This window comes from Marmota marmota, unplaced genomic scaffold (genome assembly GCF_001458135.2).
Source record: "Marmota marmota marmota unplaced genomic scaffold, marMar, whole genome shotgun sequence".
Taxonomy (NCBI): domain Eukaryota; kingdom Metazoa; phylum Chordata; class Mammalia; order Rodentia; family Sciuridae; genus Marmota; species Marmota marmota.
In genome coordinates, this window is record NW_026000261.1 from 4180554 (window position 1) to 4203092 (window position 22539).

Below are 22539 nucleotides of genomic sequence, written 5' to 3' on the forward strand. Positions count from 1 at the left end.
TGTATTCCTCACCTTGTTCCAAAATGTATGTCAGGTGGTTTATAAGAATACACCAAATACAACATGATAGTATAAATTCAATGTAGACAAGAAAGTAAAAGAAAAGCAAAACAAACAAAATCAAAAACACAGGAAAATAGAATGGAGCCTGGAAGACAGTTAATACAAAGTGCATACATACCATGGAGTCCTTTTACAAATGCTATGCATGAACCACACATTTGGCTCTAAACTCTCCAGTAGTCAACAAAGGAGAAACCTGATTAGTCACACACTTCACAGGCTCCATAAAATAAAGTAAAATTGCTTGTCCAGGATATTCCTTTCCTGGTCTAAATCTTGAATCCTTTCTATAGTGAAGTAGCAAAAAATGGTGCCAAATTTTCCCTCCTAAATTGCTCTAATACCAAGATTCAGCTCCTGGAATGCACTCCAAAAAAAAAAAAAAAANTGGAGTATGAAGAATGAACAGGAATTTAATTTATAATTTTTTTTCTTTTAAGTAGTCTTGAATATCTAAAAAAAATCACTGTTCAAACTATTCCTTGAGGGGAGTAAGAGTCATCCAAACTCTTCTGTTTGCATGCCAGCACACTGGAAACTTAGCTCAATTGTTCCCCCTGAAATCTGTACAGCAGCAATGGTTTCACCGTGATATCACCTGAAGTACTGCCCCAAAACCAAAATGTCAGCCTCTGTTTTTGCTAACATCATATCAGTCTCAGTTGGCTCTTGCTCTTCAAAATGGCAAGCAGGACTATTCAAGGGCTCCCAAAGCATGCCAATTTCAATAGCACCAAAGGATTTTTGCAGGCATGTAATTCCCTTCCCTCAATCGCTTTCTACAGTTGCAGCAGATACAACATAGAACATCCTTTCTTTGGCACCACTGTCACACAAGACTTGATCTCTAGGTCATGGCACACCTTTAATCCTCATACCATCCCTTGCTGCAAGCAATTTTTTTCCCAGATCCACTTCAGTGTCTGTAAATATATATATATATTTTTAAAACTCCTCTTGTATGGTCACAGATCCTTTGCATGAAAAGTGTTCTGTTATTCATTTGCTTATCTTCAATTCAGAGGTTTAATGTAATTTGCCTCTTTTCCATCTTTCAGGCATAAGATATAAAGTACCTTGTAGGCATATGATAAGAGTTTCAATTGTCCTTATAATATCCATTGTTGACTCACTAACACCATATAATCAACCTATATAGCTACTTGTTTTCATTGAAGAAGCAGGTCAAGAATGTGCCTTTTTCTCTTCTACAGACATCACCTTTCTTACCCTTTTGGCCACTTTCTGTGATGCCAATGGCCTTGTACCGGCTTTACTCATATATGCCTCAGTAATCACATCTATGGAAACCATGTTCCAGCTTTACGATTATTAATACAATCTGAAAGTTGTTTACTAGGAATTTTATATCCCCAAATGTCACAAATGTTTAGCATATGATATTTAAGCATCAAAATGGCATTATGAACACCACATGGATAAATGATAATATATTGTGATACTCAGTGCACATGAGGCTGATTGTGTAGGAGACCACTGGTAGAAGACCAAAAGAAGAAACGAATGACTCGGTTTCTTCCCACCTTGTAACACAGTCAGAGAGACAACACTGTGGTGACTTGGAGTGACTCCCATACACTCAGTTGAATATGTTCAGTTCCCAAAAACATATACAGAAGTAAAATCACCTATATTCAAATTTTCAAAAAGGACAACTTACAGTTACGAAGGTATTATTGTAAATTCTAGTCTAAGTTATCAGAAAGTCACTGTTTATATATTCAAGACAATACCATTGCTATGATTCCCCATGACTTAACTCTATGAATTCAATTTTCTCTGAAAAGCGAACATAGCATACATATATTTTTCTGTCGACCCACAGTAAGTCCATCAAACATGATCCTCTGACAAAAAAGCAACCTTGGAAGATGTAGATGTAAATGGCAGGCAGGCCCTGAACAGCCAATGGCTTAAGAAATGACTACATGAGGAAAAAAAGTGACAATGAAATAATAAATTAGCCCCTTTTCAATGCCCGACCACTGATACTTTACTTTTATCCCCTCCTCCTGGGAAGATAGAGCGAAGCCTGGCTTTCTTATTCTTCTCTTCAGGGGCCATGGGAAGTGGTTTGGAGCTGTGGTTGAGTGCGGAAGAATCTCGGTTGTTACTATTCATCCTCAATGGGGGAGCTGGGGGTTTTTCTTCATTATCCAGACTGTCAGACATTTTCAGTTGCAACTGATTTCACAGCTCCTAAAGAAAAGCAGGAAGAAACAGGAATTAAGAAAAGAGAATTCCAAACCAAATATAGTAAATATGGAGGTTCTAACATATTAGAAACAACAGCCTTAGTCTCATGTTTTCTTAGGTTTATGTGAATCAACTTGAGGGATTTCTCTTCAGGACCAAGAGATTTGCCTCCCTGGAAGACCAACAATATAATATCTAAGTGAGGAAAGTGACAGTAACAATTAATGACAATTCAATATGTATACACAAACACATTTCTGCTGTCCAGTCTCTTAATGAACCACATTAAACCTTTCTTTGAAGATTCCATCCTGATGATCATAATGGTTAAGAGGCACAAACTCCTGAGAGTATGGAACTGACAAAGGTTTGGCTGTTGATTTTTAATGGCCCACAACCATGATTTTTTGGCTGCTTTTACATTACAATGGTTTTGGTACCTGTTTCTTACTAGTGTGTACCTGATTTACAAAATGTCTCTGCTGTATTTATAGGAATAAACTCAGAAAACATCCCATAGATCTGGTACTTTCACCAGAGTTGGGATGTACTGGTAGGGCAAAAAATGCCCCCTCTTTTCCTAAGCAAGTAAAAGATGAAAGTAGACTGAATGTCACCATAAATAAAAAGGAGATCCAGAGGAGAGGGCATATCCTGAACAGATGTTATAACCTTATTTCCTGTTACATTTTATGTCCTAAAACAAGGAACAACAGGGAGTTGACAGAGACTTGTAAGATTCAATCTGGGTTTTAGGAATTTATTTATTGTTAACTTCATTATTTTTAGTACCTTTATTTTTTTATTAATTTTTTTTTTATGTGGTGCTGAGGATTGAACCCAGTGCCTCACACATGCTAGGCAAGTGCTCTACCACTGAGCCACAATCCCAGGCTTAACTTCATTATTATTTACTATTTTGAGTGTAGGTTTGAGTACATTCAGGCTTCATCCTACTGGGAGGATAATGTGAACTGGAAAAGCATGGACCTAGCAAGGAAATGTTTGTCTTCAGGTGTTTTCCAACTCTAATTCAAGTCCTTTCATTATACTTCAACACTTGCCAGCACAATTCAAGTACTAAGAAAAACTTCCAAGAGAATTCCTAGTTTGAATACAAGGAAAATCAAATCCCATTAGTGTGAAATCTCTGTAAATTCATCAAGTAGTACCCTGCACTAATTTGGAACATAAGAACTCCTCCAAATACAACCAACCACATTACTTTATTCTGACATTTACTAGAAGCGAACCTAGGTACAAGAATAATAAAAGCCAGGGTCTCTTCATTAACTGTTGAAATGAGGAAATACTCTCACATTTCACAATCTTCACTTTAGCCCTTTAATGGTTACAATGTGATTGTTTTCAGTTGTCAGAGCTAAGTTATATCATGTTTTGTGGAGAATTTTTAAAAATTAGCTATGCTTTAAATTCACTCAAATACACAGTCTATAATTACTCAAATAGGCTAGAATTAATTAATATCTTCTCCTCCTACACAGGTGGCTGTCAACTAACAATGATTGACTTGATTTTGATTTGGACACAAGATCTCTTTTCTTTTGCTTTGCCATGCCTTGCATTATCTTAACAAATTAAGACCAACTCTTTTATTTTTTTTCAGTCAGTGCATTAGTGAAAGTACTCACTGATAAATGTTTTATCACTACCAACAATTTGATAAGCCTCACGTTTTCCAATGTAGGTATATCTATGATATCAAGAATGAAGTGCATGCATACATACTAATTAATGGTATTAGTAAATATTTAACAAGAATATGAAACCAATGCTAATGTCTACATTCTCTTTTGCATTTTGAGTTTTAGTTCTTTTAAATTCATTCTTTCTCCAGACAAAAAGTCAGTTTAAGCCTCACTTCACAAATGGCATTAATTTTTATCTGAGAGGCTGATGGATTTAATGTAGCCACTGAGAAGAATTTGCTACCAGATTGACTTTTCTGGGTTCAAAAATAATTCCCAAATATAAGGCATATTTGGGATACACAAAATCTACCTTGGTAAAATGAAATAAGAAAGTTATTGGAAAGGAACTGAGCATATAAAAAGAAATACCTAGAAGACAGATTTCTGAAAAAAAAATGTGTCTCTCAGGCATAGAGAGCCACCATTTTCTAGATGATATGTATTTTCTGATGACGTATTACTTAAGATGATAGAAGTCACAGAAACACACATGACCTCTTTTAAAAAACAAAGCTGATCTTGCATAATAAGGCAAACAAGAGTCTGGGCCAGCCAGGGTTCTAGGACAACTCTGTAATTTAAAATTCTACGCTCCTTTGTTCTTGATAAGTAGGTGTGGTTCACCACACAGTGGCCTTTTTCTTTCCTAATTACATTCTCTAACCAGAGAAGCAGGTAGATGCCCTGATTCTTTTCAGGCAGCTGATTATGTTGATGTTACTTGACCAGGTATATTTTCAGATGAGAAGAAAGGACTGCTTGGGATATAAAACTTGAACTATACTCTTCCATATTGCACCAGAAATTCTTAACCAAAAGGTCAACAGCATACACACATGCTCTGGTCAGTATCAAAGGTGATCTGCAAAGGACCTAGCTTATATGGCAGCTCATTCTACTTCCTACCAAACTGGAATTGTGTCGATTCCATTTAACCCATCAGGAGATTATAAGAAAAGTTGGAATAAATGTTTTTACAGAGATGAATCAGTGGAAAGGGAGAGTAGGGACCTGTGAGGAAGCCTCACGGCTAACATAGTATTTATTTCCTAAATGGGAGGGGTCTCCTGCTCTCCCACAAATGTAGAAAAAAAAAGGGCATTCTATTATGCTATGTTTGTAAACAATACCAATTTACTAATCCAGGTCCTCTTCTGAGACAGCTTTCCACAAAGGATACTATTAATGGATTGCTGGTTCAATCTGCCTATGATGTCATTATTTCCAAGATTTTGAAAGGGACTATTTTGTTTGGGCTGGCTGTAGGCTCTATTTCAAGAATTGTACAAAAGCTCCATTATTTTCTAGGAACCAAATCAAAAACCTGTTCAACTGTTGTTGTTCACTACTACAACAGAAAGGAAACCTATAAGTGAGTTACACATTACATCTAGCCACAGGCCATTCGTTTCACTTTCAGAAATTGATCTTTGGCATCATGGAGAAATAGCTAAAATTAATGGACAACCAACAACAGCTTATATCTGTTCATAAATTGATTTCATATTTAGCTGCTATGTTTTTCAGGAAATATTCAAATGGTTTCTCTGAATGGTGTGTATTTTTAATCTAGCCCTTGGGACTTAATGTGGCTTACCAATACTCTGTAATTATAATTCAAATTCATCAGCAGTAAGAAAGAAATCCCTTGTTTCATGATAACCAAGGAACCTAAACTTCCTTTTATCAGAGTACTAGGATTACCTTTCTCTTTCTCATCTGTTTTTTTTTTCTTCTATTCATCCAGGCCTCCATTCAAGTCTGAGAAAATGTGTATATAGATTATCATAGTTGGAATTTGAAATGTTCCCTAAAGGCCATGTGCTATAAAGACTTGGTTGCCAGTCCCTGGTATTAGTGAGAGGCAGGGCCTCATTGGAGGAAGTATGTCTTCTAAGGCATGCCCTTGAAGGACATATTTTGTCCCTGAGCCCCTTCCTCTCAGTCTTTCTGTCCCTCTCTGTTTCCTGGCCATCAGGAGGTAAGCTTTATTTTTACATGCCCTTTTGCCATGATGTTCTGCCCCAGTACAAGGCCAGAAACAATGGAGCCAGCAGACCAGGGACTGAGATCTCTGAAATCATGAACCAAAATAGATGTTTCCTCCTTTAAGTTGATTTTCTCAGGTATTTTTTTACAAAAACAAAACAAAAAAATGACTAATACAAATGTGAATACATCAGTACAAACTTACACATGGCCCTTCACTGACTTCCTTCTTGACACTGAGCTTTGCTACAAGCATTTTAGAGGCAAGTGTCCATCAAGATATATGGTAACTATCATGTACAAACACAAGAATGGGATCCTAATTAGAATAAGATATATTCCATGTATGCATAATGTCAAAATATACTCTACTATCATTTATATCTATAAAGAACAAAAAATACTCTAGCCAATGTGACTAAAATTCATACTATAGCATATGAGTTGTATTGGATGCAACCAAAATTGCCAATTGTGCCCACTTGCCACAGGCACTTTACCCAGGTATATAAGGGATGAAAATCCAGAAATTCTAGTCCTACAACTTGCAAGGCCACCTATTAAGCCATAAGCAACTGAAACAAATATTTTTATCAGATCTGATAGCGTCAGAGACACATACAGAAACAAACACATGTCTGCATTATTCTGTCAGCGTTCAAAATTTATTTGCATATTTTTCTTAATAAAAAACAAATGAATAATGCCTTTCTTTCAAAAACAAAAGTCCAGGCTGGCAGATTCACATGATCTAATGAACCCAGAGGTGAGCTCCAAAACTACCAGCAACACAAGAGAATTATCATATATTGGTGAGCATACCAACATTGTTTAATATCCTTTTTATATCAAAATAAAATGTTGGAATATAGCTTAGGAGAACTTTCCAGCATGAACTTCTTGATGCATCTGATGAACAGGGTTGCAAGAAACTTGGAACTGGGCTGGGGTTGTGGCTCAGTGGTAGAGCCCGTGCCTAGCATGTGTGAGACAATGGGTTTGATTCTCAGCACCTCATAAAAATAAAATAAAAAGTTATTTGTCCATCAACAATAAAAAAAATATTAAAAAGAAACTTTGAGGGCTGGGGCTGTAGCTCATTGGTAGAGTGCCTGCCTCGCACATGTGAGACACTGGGTCCAATCCTTAGCACCACATAAAAATAAAGATATTGTGTCCAATTAAAAAAAAAGAAACTTTGAAGTGATGAGATGACAGTTCTATTATGACAAACTGACAAAAGCACAAAAGAACAAAGATGGATTATAGGATTTTAAAAGTATATTAAACTGATCTATGGTAAAGCATAAAAATGTTTCCAATTTCTACATTCTGGGAATTTGGGGGAGTTTCTTTATAACAATAATTAGCCCTATAAATCAAGAATTAAACTTTTAATGACAGCTTCCACACATCAAGGTATTAAGTAAACACAGACTTAAAGTCTGCTAAAGTTTCACTAGATAATGATATTAATGTTGGACCGTACCTTTTATGTGAAGATAGGGTTGCTGCTTTTACTAGAAGAATGATGTGTGCACTGAATTATACTTTGGTGGTGAGACAAGGATTAAAGTGTTACACTGGCTGGCTTTTTTGGTGGGGCTTCCTTTTGTCCTAAGGCACACATTTTCAAGATGTATAGCAGAGCTTTTAGGTAGAGATTTGACTGGGAAACAAAACCTGTTTTGCTAATTAGCCTAAGCTGACAGTTTCCCACTTTATCTTGGATGCATTATTAGCAAATGAACCACTCAGCACAGATACTTACAGCAGACAATGTAAAAATATATAGTAGACTTTTTAATTGTCAAAGAAAAAGAAAAGAAAACTTCTCTAGCCTTCCACTAAAAAGACAACATCTTATGATTTGAAAGAAACGTTGCTCTGTATTTCTACAGCAACTTGCATCTGAAGATTTCTAAAGACTTTCCAGAAATTAATTCCCATAATATGCAATAATGCCAAAGAGGGAATTTTATAGGAAGGAGAATGAGCCAAGTCTGGTCTCCCAGAAGCTCTGAAACCACACTGCAATTTCCAGACTATATTTACAAAAGGTAGCCCAACTTGGCATTTCCATCATCTTGTCTCAAACTGCACAGTCATTATGCATGTTATTCCCCTCACTTGATCAAAAGCTTCTTGAGGGTAAGAGCCCCTCAGCCATAACTGTATGCCTTCATATCACCTAGTACAGTATCTTGTTTCCAGTAGTCATTACATGTTGAGGTAATTAAATAGAACTCTATACACTCTGTGCATTAGGTGAAGCTATGAGTAAGTATTTCATAATGTTGCATAAACTTGTATGCCTACTTATATTGGGTCTGAGTCAAGAAGGCATGTTTGGAAATATCAGCACTAGTCAAACTGAAAAGTAATAGGGCATCATTTAGAAGCCAGCTACATCTGCTTAGCAATAACTCACTTTTAAAATATATGACTTTCTAATGTCTAAGGAGCTTCCAGTCTTCTTAACTCTTTTTGAGCCTGACATCAATACTGTGAAGAAGGGATTACTGTCCTCATTTCCCACATGAGGAATTGATAAAGAACAATGGTTAATTGACTTTCCTGGGGTCACAAAATAAGTTAAAGAACAGAGACTAGAACCCCTTAAACTCCTAAACTCCTGTCAATTCCCTACATGCTATACTAATACAATGTGTATCCAAGAAAACACAAATGCACACATTCTTCATGTATACATTTGTATCCTCTTAAAATATTAATACAATAGGTCTAACTTTTTTATTTAAACCCACTTCAAGGCTGGTACTTACTGATTCCAATTGCTTTTCCCATCCATAGACCAAGGGTTGGTGGTTTACTGATAAAACTCCAGCAGATTTTGTTGGCCGGTTGTACCAATTCTTAGATGGCCTTGTTTTAGAACTTGTCTCTTCTGGGGCACTCACCAAGAGAACTCTGCTATCAGAGACAGGGGTGTGCTGTTTCAGAGAGCCTCGCCAGGGAGATACCATTACCGTGTGTAATGGAGGGAAGCCATTTCTAAGATCATTTGATCAGGAGGAGCTGAGCCACTTGTTAGGCAGATTTGAAAAAGCAGCCAGACAAGCAAGGGAGGCACTAGCTCTTTTTACAGCCTCCTAGTTCAATCTTAGATTATGCAAGAGATAGCTCACTTCTGACATACATATAAGCACAGTCACATAGAATACATTCATGATCTCTCTCACTCACACAGGCAATTGAGGCTGATTCTATAGTAGTCCTGTTCCCTGCTAACATTTTTATGAGTGACTTCCATTGTTTTCTGTAGGAACATGGCATTAATTGAGTCCAATAAACCAGCATATTATAGTTGCAAATTTCAATGTCAGGTGGCAAATCAGGAAATCGATAGATACACGCTAGCATCCAGACCCCATATACTACATATATTATAAAGAACAAATAATTCTTTTTCAAATGACTTCTTAAGCTATTCTAAATGTACATAACGCCATACTTTAGTATTCATTGTGTATGCTGCATAGCTAATGCCAAGAAAAATGCTAATGATTATCTGATGTGTGTTTATATTTGCAAACCAATGCATTATTATGTTTCAGCTTTTCATTTCCAATATTGATGTTTCTAAGAAGAGAAAATAAGATGCACAAAGAGCAGAGGTAGAGATTTTTAAAGCACAAAAAAATAGAAGTAATTACTCTAAAAAATACCTCAAAGAAATTGGTTCAAAAAAGAAAAAGGAAGTCAACTTCTTTGTAATAAAACATTTCCACATTCTTCAACACAGAATGTAACATCCTTAGAAACATTCAGATGGAAAAAATTAGATGCAGAACAATAGCCCAAGTGAGCAAGATAGGTAGGCATTCAATGTCCTGAATATCTGGAGGTCCAATTGATCTCTGTTGCAGTGCATGGATGATAATTATACTCTTCTCTTATCTACCCTAGTGAAATGTCCACAAATTCTCCCAAATTTAAGCTAAGAAATTCAATTCCTGATTTTTCTAGCATATTCTACTTGCCATTTAGATGTTTGGATGCTGTTTTCCAACTTGTGAACCATGGCTTATCATCTGTCCTTACTGTATTCCCATTTTTTCTGTACCCAAATTGGCTTTCTACAAGGAAGATATGCATGACATATCTGAAGAGAAGAGCTAAATGAGGGTAATTGAGACCTGATATTATTTCTAAATCAGGAGCTTAGCTCCATTTAGCAAGAATCATATTTCACCAAAAAAGTGACTTCTTGCCAGTTGGCATAAAATAAGCAACTCTTTCTGGAGCTTTTGCCTCTTACTCAAAGTTTACATGTCCACATCTAAGCATGTATTTCAGCATCTTATTTGGGAGCTATAGTTAAGGAAGGGGAAAATATTACCCATAGCAAAAGAGTTCCTCAAATGCTAAAGGAAGGATGAAAGATGACAGGACCTACTTTGTATCTATCCCATTTCACAAATGGTTGAGGATAAACATTCAGCTGATTAGACCCTACTTTTAGAAATTCCCCATATTTGACCCTACTGCAAAGACAAATGTTTTGAAGAAAACTGGGTATAAGAAAAGAGCATAATCTGCCAAAACAACTATCTAGAAACCAAAAGTCTGATCTGAAATATGACCTCACAAATGACTATATGGGCTTGCCCATGGCCTTTCTACAACCAGCACTTCATTTTCTAATAGTTGGATTGGTGAAGTAGCTTGCTCCCATTATTAACCTTTAATCTACTATCTCATTGCTGCTACTATTCACTTATAGAAGATAGGACTCATGACTCCTTCATATGGGAGCACATTCCTATTCCAGCACATGATCAGATTTGTTTCCCCAGTGTTCAAACACATACTGTTTCTGTGGCCCCAGGAAGTCTCCATTCTGAGACAACAGGGTCCAGCACGTACCTCAAAGGAAGTAATATATGGTATTCTCAGAGGAAAATTGCAGAAAAAGTAGAAGCAGAGTGGTGTGACGACCTAGAGTCAGCAGGCCAGAAGAGGAATCAGTAAGTAGTTCCCAAATTAGTCCTGTAGAGCCTAGACTGTGGCCTAGAACACATCCTGACAAAAATATTGGGGAGGAAAGGGAGAGGGAATTGAAGGGTTCATTAAATATATATGTATAAACTGTGTGAATTGTTGTTCATCTCAGAGAATTCTTTCTCTTTTGAGATTGAGCTCCATAAGTTCCCTATGGCATAGCATGCTAAATCATGTCAATTAACCACTAGCTGGTTTTATGGTCTTGAGCAGATTATCTAGGTATGCCCTATCCTCTTCTGCATAGCTTAATAATAGGGGTCTGTAGGTTCCACACCTGGAGTAAAAGGAAGTATCTTATCTCAGCCCTTGTACTGTACAGGAAAACACAACTATCCTTATGGATTTGGGTTTGTCTTTCATTTAAAAGAAGTCTGAGACTAAACCACATAGTATCCTTTGAGGGGACAAAGAATGTGATCTATTATTAAGACCCATTAAATAGCCTATGTATGCACGCATTCATTTACTCAAACAACAAGTATTTCCTGGCGCTCATGTGCCAAGCACCATGCTAGGTGATAAGCATAAGGAAATAAATGCATGCCTAGTCCTGAGTGAGGTTATAGGCTTGAGTTATAGGTTTCATCTGTGGCTTCACATTATATATAAAATTACACAAATGCACAGAAAAAAATAGAACTATCAATCAAGTAAGGGTATGCAGAATGTAAAATTAAAAGTGCTTTTAAAAAAAGAGGGACTAAAGTACTTCAGAAGAGGGCAAGACTCTCCTTTACTGACTACTGCCCTATTTTATGAGAAATCAGTGCCAATAAATCATACTATCACACATAAGGAACAGTTGTTCCAAAAAACATCACAGCCCAGATTTACATCCCCATGCCACCAACATTCCTATGTGCCAGGTATGGCATCAGGTGTAGGGGGTATACAAAGAGATGAATAAAGATCACTACTTGATCATGTGCTGGAATAGGGATGTGCTCCCATATGAAGGAGTCATGAGTCTTCTATAGGTGGACAGTTGTAGCAATGAGGTAGTAGATTAAAGGTTAATGAGGGGAACAAGCTACTTCACCAATCCAACTATTAGAAAATGAAGAGCTGGTTGTAGTAAGGCCATGAGCAAGTCCAAATAGTCATTTGTGAGGTCATATTTCAGACCAGGCTTTTGGTTTCTAGAGGTCACAGTAGTGAGGAAGGGGACATGCGTACCTACAATAGGTACAAAGTGATGCAACCCAAATAGGTACAAGATGCTTGGGAGAGACAGAGTAGAAAGGAAACTAATGTTCTCAGAGGGGTCAGAAACTATACCAAGTGAACAGGGTATAAAGTACACATAGGAGTTCACCAGGATTTAAAAAGTAGTAAGTAGTGGGGTTGTATTATTATTCAACAGTATTTCCAATCTGCAAATACATTTTTTCACTTTGGGCATCTATTCCTGCCGAACTAAGTGATTTTGAACATATCTCAAACCTCTTTAAGAAAGTAAAATGTGCAAGACTAAGAGCCAGGACAGTTTCTAGAACTGTAGCCATATATGAACAGACTTCTTCTGGGGAAATGAATTAGGAACATAAACCTTGAAAAAATAAATTCTTTCCTGGTATGCTTCAATGAAGAACTAAGTTGCATCTCGTTATGCATTCTGAATTTTTGAAGTTGATTGTTAGTTCATATGTCTTTTATAAACCCAAAAGAATCCCAGCTCTCCTTCTGGATTATTCTGTGATATTCACAAAATCACTAAACATTCTTAAATCTTCAATCTATCCATTAGTTCAGCATTTACACTATGATTTTGGTTTGTTTATTTGTTTGTTTGTACTGGGTATTGAACCAAGGGGTACTTAACCACTAAGCCATGTCACCATCCATTCTTATTTTTTATTTTGAGACAGGTTCCTGTTAAGTTGCTTAGGACCCTGCTAAGTTGGTGAGGCTGTCCTCAACTTGTAATCCTCTGGCTTCTGCCTCCGAAATCACTTGGATTACAGGTACACAATGTTTATTAAGTGCTCAGGCAGGCAAAAGATACTTCGGAAAGACAGTGGGTGAAGGGTAGCTAATACTGTTCAAAGGTGTCAGAGGATATAGCACTTCAGCCGGTATTGAAGAGTGAATAGGAGTTCACCAGGTTCTACGATGACAAAGGAACAAAGAACAGTCTTTTCCCTGGGAGAGACTAAAAATGTAAAGGGTGTCAGCCTTGACAGCCAAGTGTCAAGATGAAAACAGAATACTATCAAAGAACACAGAGAGAGACTCCCAATCACCTGATGAAGGAGGCTTAATAGAAGAAGTACATTTAAATTAAACTAAATTAGGAAGAATAAATAACCAAAATCATGTGGATGGCATGTTTAAGGCACAAGGAACAATGTGTATTAAGGCCCAAAATAGATTAGAGACCCAAAGAGGAAAAGGTAAAATCAGTAGAGGCAAATGAAGAAAGGTCTTATATGCCTTTCTATTAAGTTTGGGTTCTTTCTGCCATATGAAGAGGTATCAAGTAGTTTTTTAATTTTATTAACTATTATTTAGGTGACCATGTAGCAAATGTCTAAGGCCAAAGACTTTTTCCCCAGATAGCAATATGGGAATAGTTTTGCAAAGCAACACTATGAAGATGAGCCATGGGAGAAAAAAAAAAAAAAAAAACATGGGCAATATGCAAAAAAGGAAGACGGGGGAAGCAATTTCAAGAGGAGCCTCTATTTAGGACACTGACCAAAGATGGCAGTGATGCCAGTAACTGGTCTTGGATCTAAAGGAAACTTTAATTCACATGTGATAGAAAAATATATCTCTTACTAAACTATTATTCTCAGAAGAGAAAGCAAGAAAAAGACAATAAATACAGTTGCAGCAGCATCCCTAATACGTTCATTTGACATTGTGGAATTATTCAAAGGAGAGTTGGACATATGGGCTGAAGATTTTAAGTTGAAGGCCACCAGCATGGGAATATGTGCAATTACCCAGAAATAATAAAGAATAAGACAGAAGAGAAGATCTTTGGGGAACACTAATATCTCGGAACTACAAGAGGAAGAGAAGCCCCTGATCACTGAGGAAGATGGTCAAAGAGGTGAATAGTATGATGTCATGGTAGGGGTGATTCAAGATGAATATATTGCTAGGAAGCAAATGTTATAGAGAGGTCAAAAGCAAGTCTTTTTACCCACCTATCCTTTTTCCAAAGTTTACTAAGCTTGCTGACATTAATTTTTGTGCCACAAGACAAATTCCCAAGTATACCAGAGGTCTGTTGATGTGTTTCAGTATGTCTTAAGAATTCTCAGACTGGATAGTCACTGTAACTGGAGCAACATGACCCAAACCACACAGTATGGTTCAGTTAAGAAAGAAAATCTTAAGAAACATTTTTCTTTTGGTGGTGAACGGTACCACTGTGGCCACTACTCAGCCCTGTTCCAAAGGGTACTATTATGATCTCACATTTTTTGCCTTCTTGCAGCATGCTGGGCATTACACAGGACAGAAACAAACATACAGAGGTTTTAGTTAGTAGATAAACTATAGGCAGCATTTAGATACTCATCCCCCCCCACACACACACAAAGAAATATGCTCAGTTCTAATAGCTTTTATTTGCTAACTGTAGCCTCAGAAGACTTTGCCAAATGAAGATGTAAATATTTAGTCTGATCTGGTACTTGTTCAGCCTATCACTGCTATCAATAAGCTGTAAGGCCTTGGAATCTATTTCTTTATCTGGAAAACGGGACCACCTCACCCTAAGGTTCTAAGGATCCAATGATCCAATTGTATTGTAAGAACTGCTTTGAAATAATTTAAGACATTCTACTAACAGAAGATGTTTACAATTACTGCCACAGGTTTCACAAGCCAGAAATAAAGTTGCCATCATTCATTGAAATCTAATCATGCCCCAGGCACTCTGCTAAAAGTTACTCATGTACAAGTTCACATAGTGCATCACCACACAGGCACTAGTATTTTCCATTCTACGGATGAAGCAACTGATGTTCAAAGGCATTAAGTCACTTGCCCAAGTTCATAGACTTAGTAAATGGATAAGTAGGACTACACAATCCCTCACCTGTGTTGCTCAAAAGCCCAATGTTCTTGTTTATATTCTCTCAGTCATGCCAAGTGCATATATGATGTGTTCTCAGCTATTCAAAACCTTTGCTTGAATATGAATTATTCTTAGCATCTCAACGTAAGCGAACTGTGTCTCCACTGTGGTGTTGGGGACCAAACTTTGGAAATGAGAAAAACCTCTATCTACAAAGCAGACATTCAACATTAGAATCAATGGCAGAGGAGCACCTGTGGTTAGAAAGCTGACAGCTGGCTGTACCAACATCAGGAGTCTCCCCTCTTCTCAAGTTCTGAAACAGCAAAGGGAGGTGGCATCACAAGACTTCATGGATTTCAAGGAAGAAGTTGTATGACTAGAGGGGACTTCTACAGGAACAAGAAACTTTGCTTCAGTGGCGAGATAAATGTGTCCTGAAGTGATACAGGAAATGAGGAAACTCCCCATGGGTTAATCCTATTTTTCACTCATCTTCTTGGGTGGGCAGGAGTGCTGACATGTAGCTTGTGGCTAAGAAGAAATAAAGATGTAAGCAGCGAGTCCTGTGAAAATAAGGTCTTTGGCTGCAAAGAACCATACTACCCTCTTGTTATCTTAGGGTTCTGTCCCCATGAAAGGCTGTGGTAAAGACAATGATAGTATTTATCATTTGTTGAATGCTGAGTATAGGCAAGACATTGTATCAAATGCTTTCTTAAGTTATCTCATTTTATTCTCATAATAACTTGATGAGGTTATTAGAACTCCCAGTTTACAGATGAGAACACTGACTCTTAAGAGGGGTAAGATATTACTCAAACAAGTTGCACACTAAGGAAGTGGCCAAATTGAGATTTAATGCTGATTTGTATTTGATGCTCCCAATGTCTTTACCATAATGAAACAGTGGGTTATTAATATTCTAAAATCATAAAATGATCACATAAATGCAAGGGGTTGGGTCTTCTCACCTAGTGCTTCTCAATAAATTTAAGTGAATCCAGGCAGTTGGATTTTTTTTCTTCCAGAAATTTAGCTTTTCCTGTAAATTGTATAAATTGCCTTTGATACATCTCAGGATATCAGCAAGACACTATCAAATGTAATCCTGCTAGGCTGTTTCTTTAAGGCCATCTTCAGAAGGATGTAGTGGCTAAAGCTTAATTAAATAATCTTACTAAAATTCATAGCTGACTTGACAAAGGACTCTGTTCCACAATCTTCTGGAAAGATGGCTACAAGCCCTGGCTACAAGGAGATTTACTTTGGCAAATGACTTCCCTGAATACTGACTGCTGTTCCCAATAACTTGTGGCCCTTGAAGTTTTGAAGAGTCCAAAGGCCACTGAATTACATGACAAAGACCCCTCTGATCCCAGATTTCAAGACTTTTAGCATTGTATTCCTGTTTCATGGTAACTTCATCTTCCCCACACAAATGGAAATACCTCAAGGGCACAGTATGTATCTTTCACATATTTGAATGTCTCTCTGAGCTTAATGCTATTTAGAGCCCAAAGAAGATCCCTGATCTGGACTGGTAATGTCACTGGAATTAGAGGATTGAGGAGGACAGACACAGAAACTATGGTGACAAAATGTTCCTGCCCACCTGCCCCTTTTAGTTTCTTTTTTATTTATTTATGTTTATTTATTTATAGTTGTAGGTGGACACAATAACTTTATTTTATTTATTTCTGTAGTGCTGAGGATCAAACCCAGTGCACCATGCATGGGAGGTAAGTACTCTACCACTGAGCCAGAACCCCAGCCCCCCTTTTAGTTTCCTAATTGAGATTCACAAGTAGATGCTCTGGGTCCAGCCTTCTGCTAGGCAGGAATTCAAAACAGGTAAGATGATATCATATCTGCTATTAAAGAAGTTCTCAATGTAATCATGGGAGCCAGAGTACTTGGTACAGTTCCAGAGTATAGTTCTTCCACATGGCACACAAGACCCACAATCAAATGTATGCTTAGGTATGTTTTCCATTCAATTTTGTTCCAGGAAATCTCCAGCAGGGGAAACCAAGCATTTGAGAGGTTCCTACAAGGTGTTCTCATGTTTTTAAATCTCGTGGTACACAACTCTAGCATCAGGTGCCTGATCCACTTACCAAATCCTAGGTTTGTTCTTGTTTTCACCCTTTCAGGGAAATCTATAGTCTGCTGGGAGTGCAAGGAACTTCCTACAGCTCCTCCTGACCCATGCCCATGGAGAAATCTCCTCTGGTAACTTATTAGTAACAATTGCTAAAATTTTACCTATGCGTATACACACTGACAGTTGAAATTTACTTTGTCACCCAGCTAGTTCATTAGCCTTTTCTTTTCCTTTTTTGAATGTCATGTTCCAGATACAACTGGATGTTGAGTAGACTTGTCTAGATTAGAGACCTGGTACAAGCAAGCCTACTCTTTCTATGTGTGTAGTCAACAGACAATTCCAGATCATAAACGTAAAACCAGAAACATGCACTTTTGCATAGGAAACCATTAAGACTCCATAAGAAAACATTTTTCACCTTTCCCTCTCCTTATAAGAGAAATTAGGTTTTAGACTTAAACTTCCAGAAAATAAACCCCACCTTTGTCAGACACCATTGATTAAAACTCTACTTGAGATGATATCTATAAAAGGAAACTATGGGGAAAGAAAACTTAATTGGTGGGGTTCAGCTTTGTCTCTTTAATCCTAGACAAATTCTCAAAGGATCTATTCCTGACTGGCACCCTGAAAGATACCAACACTCTTCTTATGGCCACTGGTTGCCAGAGAAACTTTTAATAGTGCATAAGGAAAGCACTAGAAACAAGTAGGAAAAAAAAAAGAATGGCAACTCTGATTATGAACTATTTTCTAAAATTAGGTGTGTCATGGTATATGTATTATTGAGAAAATGTGTAACTAGGAAAATCAGTGCTGGGGGCATGTGTAAGAATTTCAGATGGTATGAGTATGTACATGAGAGTGTGAGTCACTAATCATTTGTGTGAATCAATGTGAATGGATGAGTCAATGTGATTATCTTAGTGAGGGAGTGTATGTCAGTGTCAATGTGTCCATATGAGATTGTGAGTTAAGAATACATGACAGTTACAGGACAGCATGTGATGGCATGGGCATGGAGGTTGATGCAAGCAAATGTATCAAGGTACTCAGAATGTGGCTAGGGTAAATATGTGACTGAATATGCATATTAGTAATTGTCCTGTCACATGTAGTATCAGTAATTGCCTGTGTGTGAGTACATGTATCCATCTATGTGAACTGACTATTGTGATATGAATTGGATATATCAGTATGGTGTATGCCAGTGTTAATGCACATCAGTAACTATATGTACCACACGTGCCTGGGTGTAAATGTATGTAGCAGTGTGAGTGAGGGTGTTCTACTATGAGAACAGGAGAGTGGGAATGTATAAGAATATGTGCCTGGTATGACTGTGCTACTGTGAAATTTTAGAGGGTATGTAATTTATATGACTTGGCATGTAAGACGGTACACATTTGAATGTACATTAGTGTTAGAAACTGTAAGTGTCTATGGGAATGAGTAGGAATGTGTGGTTGTAAATATAAGTGTCGGAAAATGTGAGTTTAAGTTTGTGGACATGGCTCAGCAGTAAGTATGTCTGTTAGTGTAATTTAGTATAAGTAGTGAACGTGAATGAGAATGTGTCATTGTGAATATATCTGTGTGAAAGTGATTGTGTATGAAACTGTGTATACAAGCACTATTTATCAGCATCCAAGGGTTTATTTAAATAAAGACTCTAAATCTTCTAACTTAAAAAAAAAAGTGATTGTGTATCAGTGCGAGAAGGTCCCATGATGGCTGTCAGTGACAATGTCTGAGTTCACGAAAATGGGAACTTGTATACTTATATTTCAAGTTGTGTTCCAGCATATTTGGTGGAGAGAGCAGTTATATCTCACTGTGAAGAAAGTAAGTACATGAATGTGAATGTGTATTCCCATGCATCAGTATGATTTTGTGTGAATGTCACAGGGGAAGGAAGATGGTTTCAATGCTATAAATGTAAGTGTAAGAGCATGTCATTCTGAGTGTAAGAGTGCAAGAAAGTATAAGAGGGTAAGTGAGTGAGATGGCATGTAGAGTCTGAACATATATAAACATGCAAATATGAGCATTATGCACATGTATTGCCCTGTAATGGCTTGTGTGTGTACTGTGAGGAGTAAATCGTGATGAATATAAATATGTTGGAACCTATGAAATTAAGTATGTGTATGGCTGTATGAGAAACTGTTTCAATGTAAGAAAGTCAATGTATGTCTGTGTGTTGCATGTGTATGTGTGTGTGCAATTATGTAGACATTTTAGTGTGCAAAAAATTTTATGTTGTAGGTGGCTCTTAGTGTGTGAGAATATAAGGAAGAGTATAAAGGTGTGAGTGAGTGGGAGGATGAGGATGAGATAGAGGGTAAATATCAGTGTGTGTTAATGTGAAAGTGTAAATATATGAAGGTGAGTTTGTGGCAGTGTAAATATCCCTGTATGTAGTATGTTTGTAAATAAGATCATATGTAAGGGTGAGTAGGATCATCACTGTGAATGTGTTCAGTGTGCTAAGTGAGAATGAGTCAGGAAATAAATGTGACTGTATGAGAGTACAAGTATGCTTGTGTGTGCGCGTGCGCGCGCGCACGTGCTCAATGGTACTACAATAATTGGTAGTCTGGGAAACTCCAGGAATCATCTTTTCCTCCAAAGCCACAGCAGCATACCTCCTATTACAGGCAGGTTACATAGCCACTCTTAACTTCTATCTCATCAAAGATAATATCTAACTTGAGCTAGTATCACTTGTATAATCAGAAAGTAAAAATATTAGAGAAAATACCTACCTTGAAGGGTTACAGTGGGAGCAAATGGTAACATGCAAAACTGAAGTGCTTAGTAAAGAGCTGGCAACAATAGATAATAAATAAAAGTTGTTGTTATAGCTGTCATAGAACACCCAGGAGTGATCCCAGGGCTTGCTTCTTATTTTAGTCAGTTCTAGTTACCTCCTGTCAGTCAAAGTCTATAGAGGACTCCCTACCAGAACATCTCTGGAAAGTTGAATGCATCAGTATTGACAAGGCTGTAATTTCATACCTTCAATTCCATGGCTGAAACACTGGGACTTCCCTTTCATAAGAAGGCATCACAAACACCTGGTGCTGAACTGTAGCTTTTACTTTGTCCCATAGTCCCAGGGCATGCTCAGGGTAAAAGGGAATTGGATTGTATATTCCTTGTTTGTTTTTCTTGCTTTGTGTGTGTGTGTGTGTGTGTGTGTGTGTGTGTGTGTGTGTGTTGGCTGGTTTGTTGCTTCTCAACTTGGGGAACAGGGCAGATGCCTAAATAGCTGACAAAGAGACAGAAAACAAGACAGAAAGATAGAAGGACAGCAAGCTACAAATAGGTCGCTGGACTGCAGGGTACAGAAAGCTAGAAGAAGCCAATAGAGGAAGCTACAATGACTGAGAGGCAGACAGAGACAGAGGTAGATGATCAGAGAAGCAGGCGGAGAAATCTGAAAGAAATGCAGAGGAAGAGGGAGAGGCCCAATTTGCAAAACTGCTGGGGAACTGTTGGACTTTTGTAAAAGAGACTAGAGATCTATAAGATGTAGTCCCCACCCTTGAAGAAATTTCACTCTAGTTTACCTGACCAGATGAATATTCCAGAAACTGTGAGAGAATTATTTAAGGCAGGAGAGAAACAAGTGCTATACTGCATGCTACATATTCAAGTGTTGAAGAGCTGGAAGAGAAAGTTTGCCCTTACCACTTGGTTGGGTGAAAAGAGAGGGAAGTTTCAGGAAGGTTTAAGTTAAGCTTGGCAGGCCAAGAAGAGGGTGGATGGGTGGGAGTACACTTCGAATAAGAAGGTAAAAATAAGATTATGGGGCAGTAAAATCACAGAAACCCATTGACAGATTTGTGGTGTGTGGCTGAAATGCCACTTAGACATCAGGAAAGGAAGAGAACAGGAAATGACAGCTTGATGGGAAGCAGTTTCTGTGTTACAATGAAGCTCTTAGACGCTGCTTGACATTTGCAAAGGACCTGGCAATGATTGTTATGTTGTTTCTCCTCCTCACCCTGAAATGTAGGTCAAGGCTGTCAGTTTCATATTGGAGATAGGGGAACCAAGAGAGCAAGGGAAGCTGTACTAGGACAAACTCCCCCAGTAAGTAGGGGTCATGCCCTGAGGTCTAGCTGGTAAGGCCTGGGCAGGGTATTTAGTACTGGTGCCTCTGATGGAAAGGCAACATTTACCAGAATTTTGAGATCCCTAACTCTCTGCCTTGGAATCTATTACTCACCTCACACAGCCACTGCTGCAGGACCTCAGCACAGGTAGGCACTGCCCATGAGAAGGGGCTGGGCTGGCTTCAGCTCCGGCAGACTCAAAACTAAGCACAACAGCTGCCACAAGATGCAAGAACTCAGCTTGTCTTTCTTGGGGGAAACCTGCCAAAAGAAGCATCGTGGGGGAGAGGGAACCTCTTTCTCCACCTGCTACCACTCCCTAGTCCAACCCCCCCCCCCATACATGTCACATGCATATACACTATAGGGAATTTCAAAAAATTCTTTTAAGAAAGCTAGAAAAGCAGAGAGGGAAGACGTCCTTTTAAAGGGGAGAAAAAAAAATACACTCTTATGCAGGATTCCAGAAAGGGCACTGAATTAGTATTTCAGAGATAGGAAATTTAAGTTGAGAGTTAATGTTTGTCACTTCACTTCTCTGGGCCAATTTGCTATCAATAGGAAAAGACTCACCTTAGTCACCTTGGGAAAGTATTGGGAGGGCTAAACCAAATAAGATAGATTTGAATTTTTATATAATTCGCATGATCATGGGTAAATGTGCATCATTATAGGAGGTGACAAAATCTTGAGTACAATAGGAACTAAGCTTCGTGATGACTTGGCACTACTATTCATTTCATTCCTTTCCTCAACTCCATGTCTCCACTTCCATTTCCATTCCCCTTCCCACCAACCTCTTTCACAGGTGAGGAAGAAAATGTCTTTCAGGCAAAAGCACTCCAAGTTCCCCTAAAGGCCTCAACTCTGGAACTATTTGGGACATCCCTCTACATTCTTCCTATCTCCGGCACAGAGAATTATTCTACAGTCTCCCCAGATTTCTTAGGTTGAAGATATAATGTTTGTTGTTATCATTTTGGCAATGATTTACCCTATCCTTCCCATATAGGTTTCCATGTAACCATGAAGCCAAGTCTTTCTGTATCTCCCCCCACCCCTGTAGTGCTACGGATTGAACTCAAGACATCATGCATGCTAGGCAAGCACTCTACCATTAAGCCAAACTCACAACAGAAGATGGGTCTTTTAACTACTCCATTTTCTGCCTTTTCTCCCAATCAGTTGAACCTTTCAAAGAAAGGCTCTTCCCTTTGTAGAACCCAAGCTCTTCAGTTTCTATTTTTTATTCCTCCTCCACTC

At 38.0% G+C, this 22539-nt stretch overlaps 1 protein-coding gene across 20 annotated transcripts in view; it reads right to left on the minus strand.

Moving 5' to 3' along the window:
* Pak3 (p21 (RAC1) activated kinase 3) overlaps nt 1-22539 on the minus strand; it is a 251415-nt gene that overhangs the window by 85863 nt on the left and 143013 nt on the right. For 14 of the 20 annotated variants that reach the window (XM_048796900.1, XM_048796894.1, XM_048796906.1 and 11 more), the window contains 2 exons: nt 21390-21537; nt 2082-2283 (listed from right to left, as the gene is read on the minus strand). In XM_048796900.1, coding sequence (XP_048652857.1) covers nt 2082-2256 — 175 coding nt within the window. In that variant the 5' untranslated portion in view covers nt 2257-2283; nt 21390-21537. Of the gene's footprint in view, nt 1-2081; nt 2284-8767; nt 8982-15296; nt 15616-21389; nt 21538-22539 lie in introns of those variants that run through there. The other 6 variants (XM_048796901.1, XM_048796903.1, XM_048796893.1 and 3 more) reach the window with 3 other exon arrangements.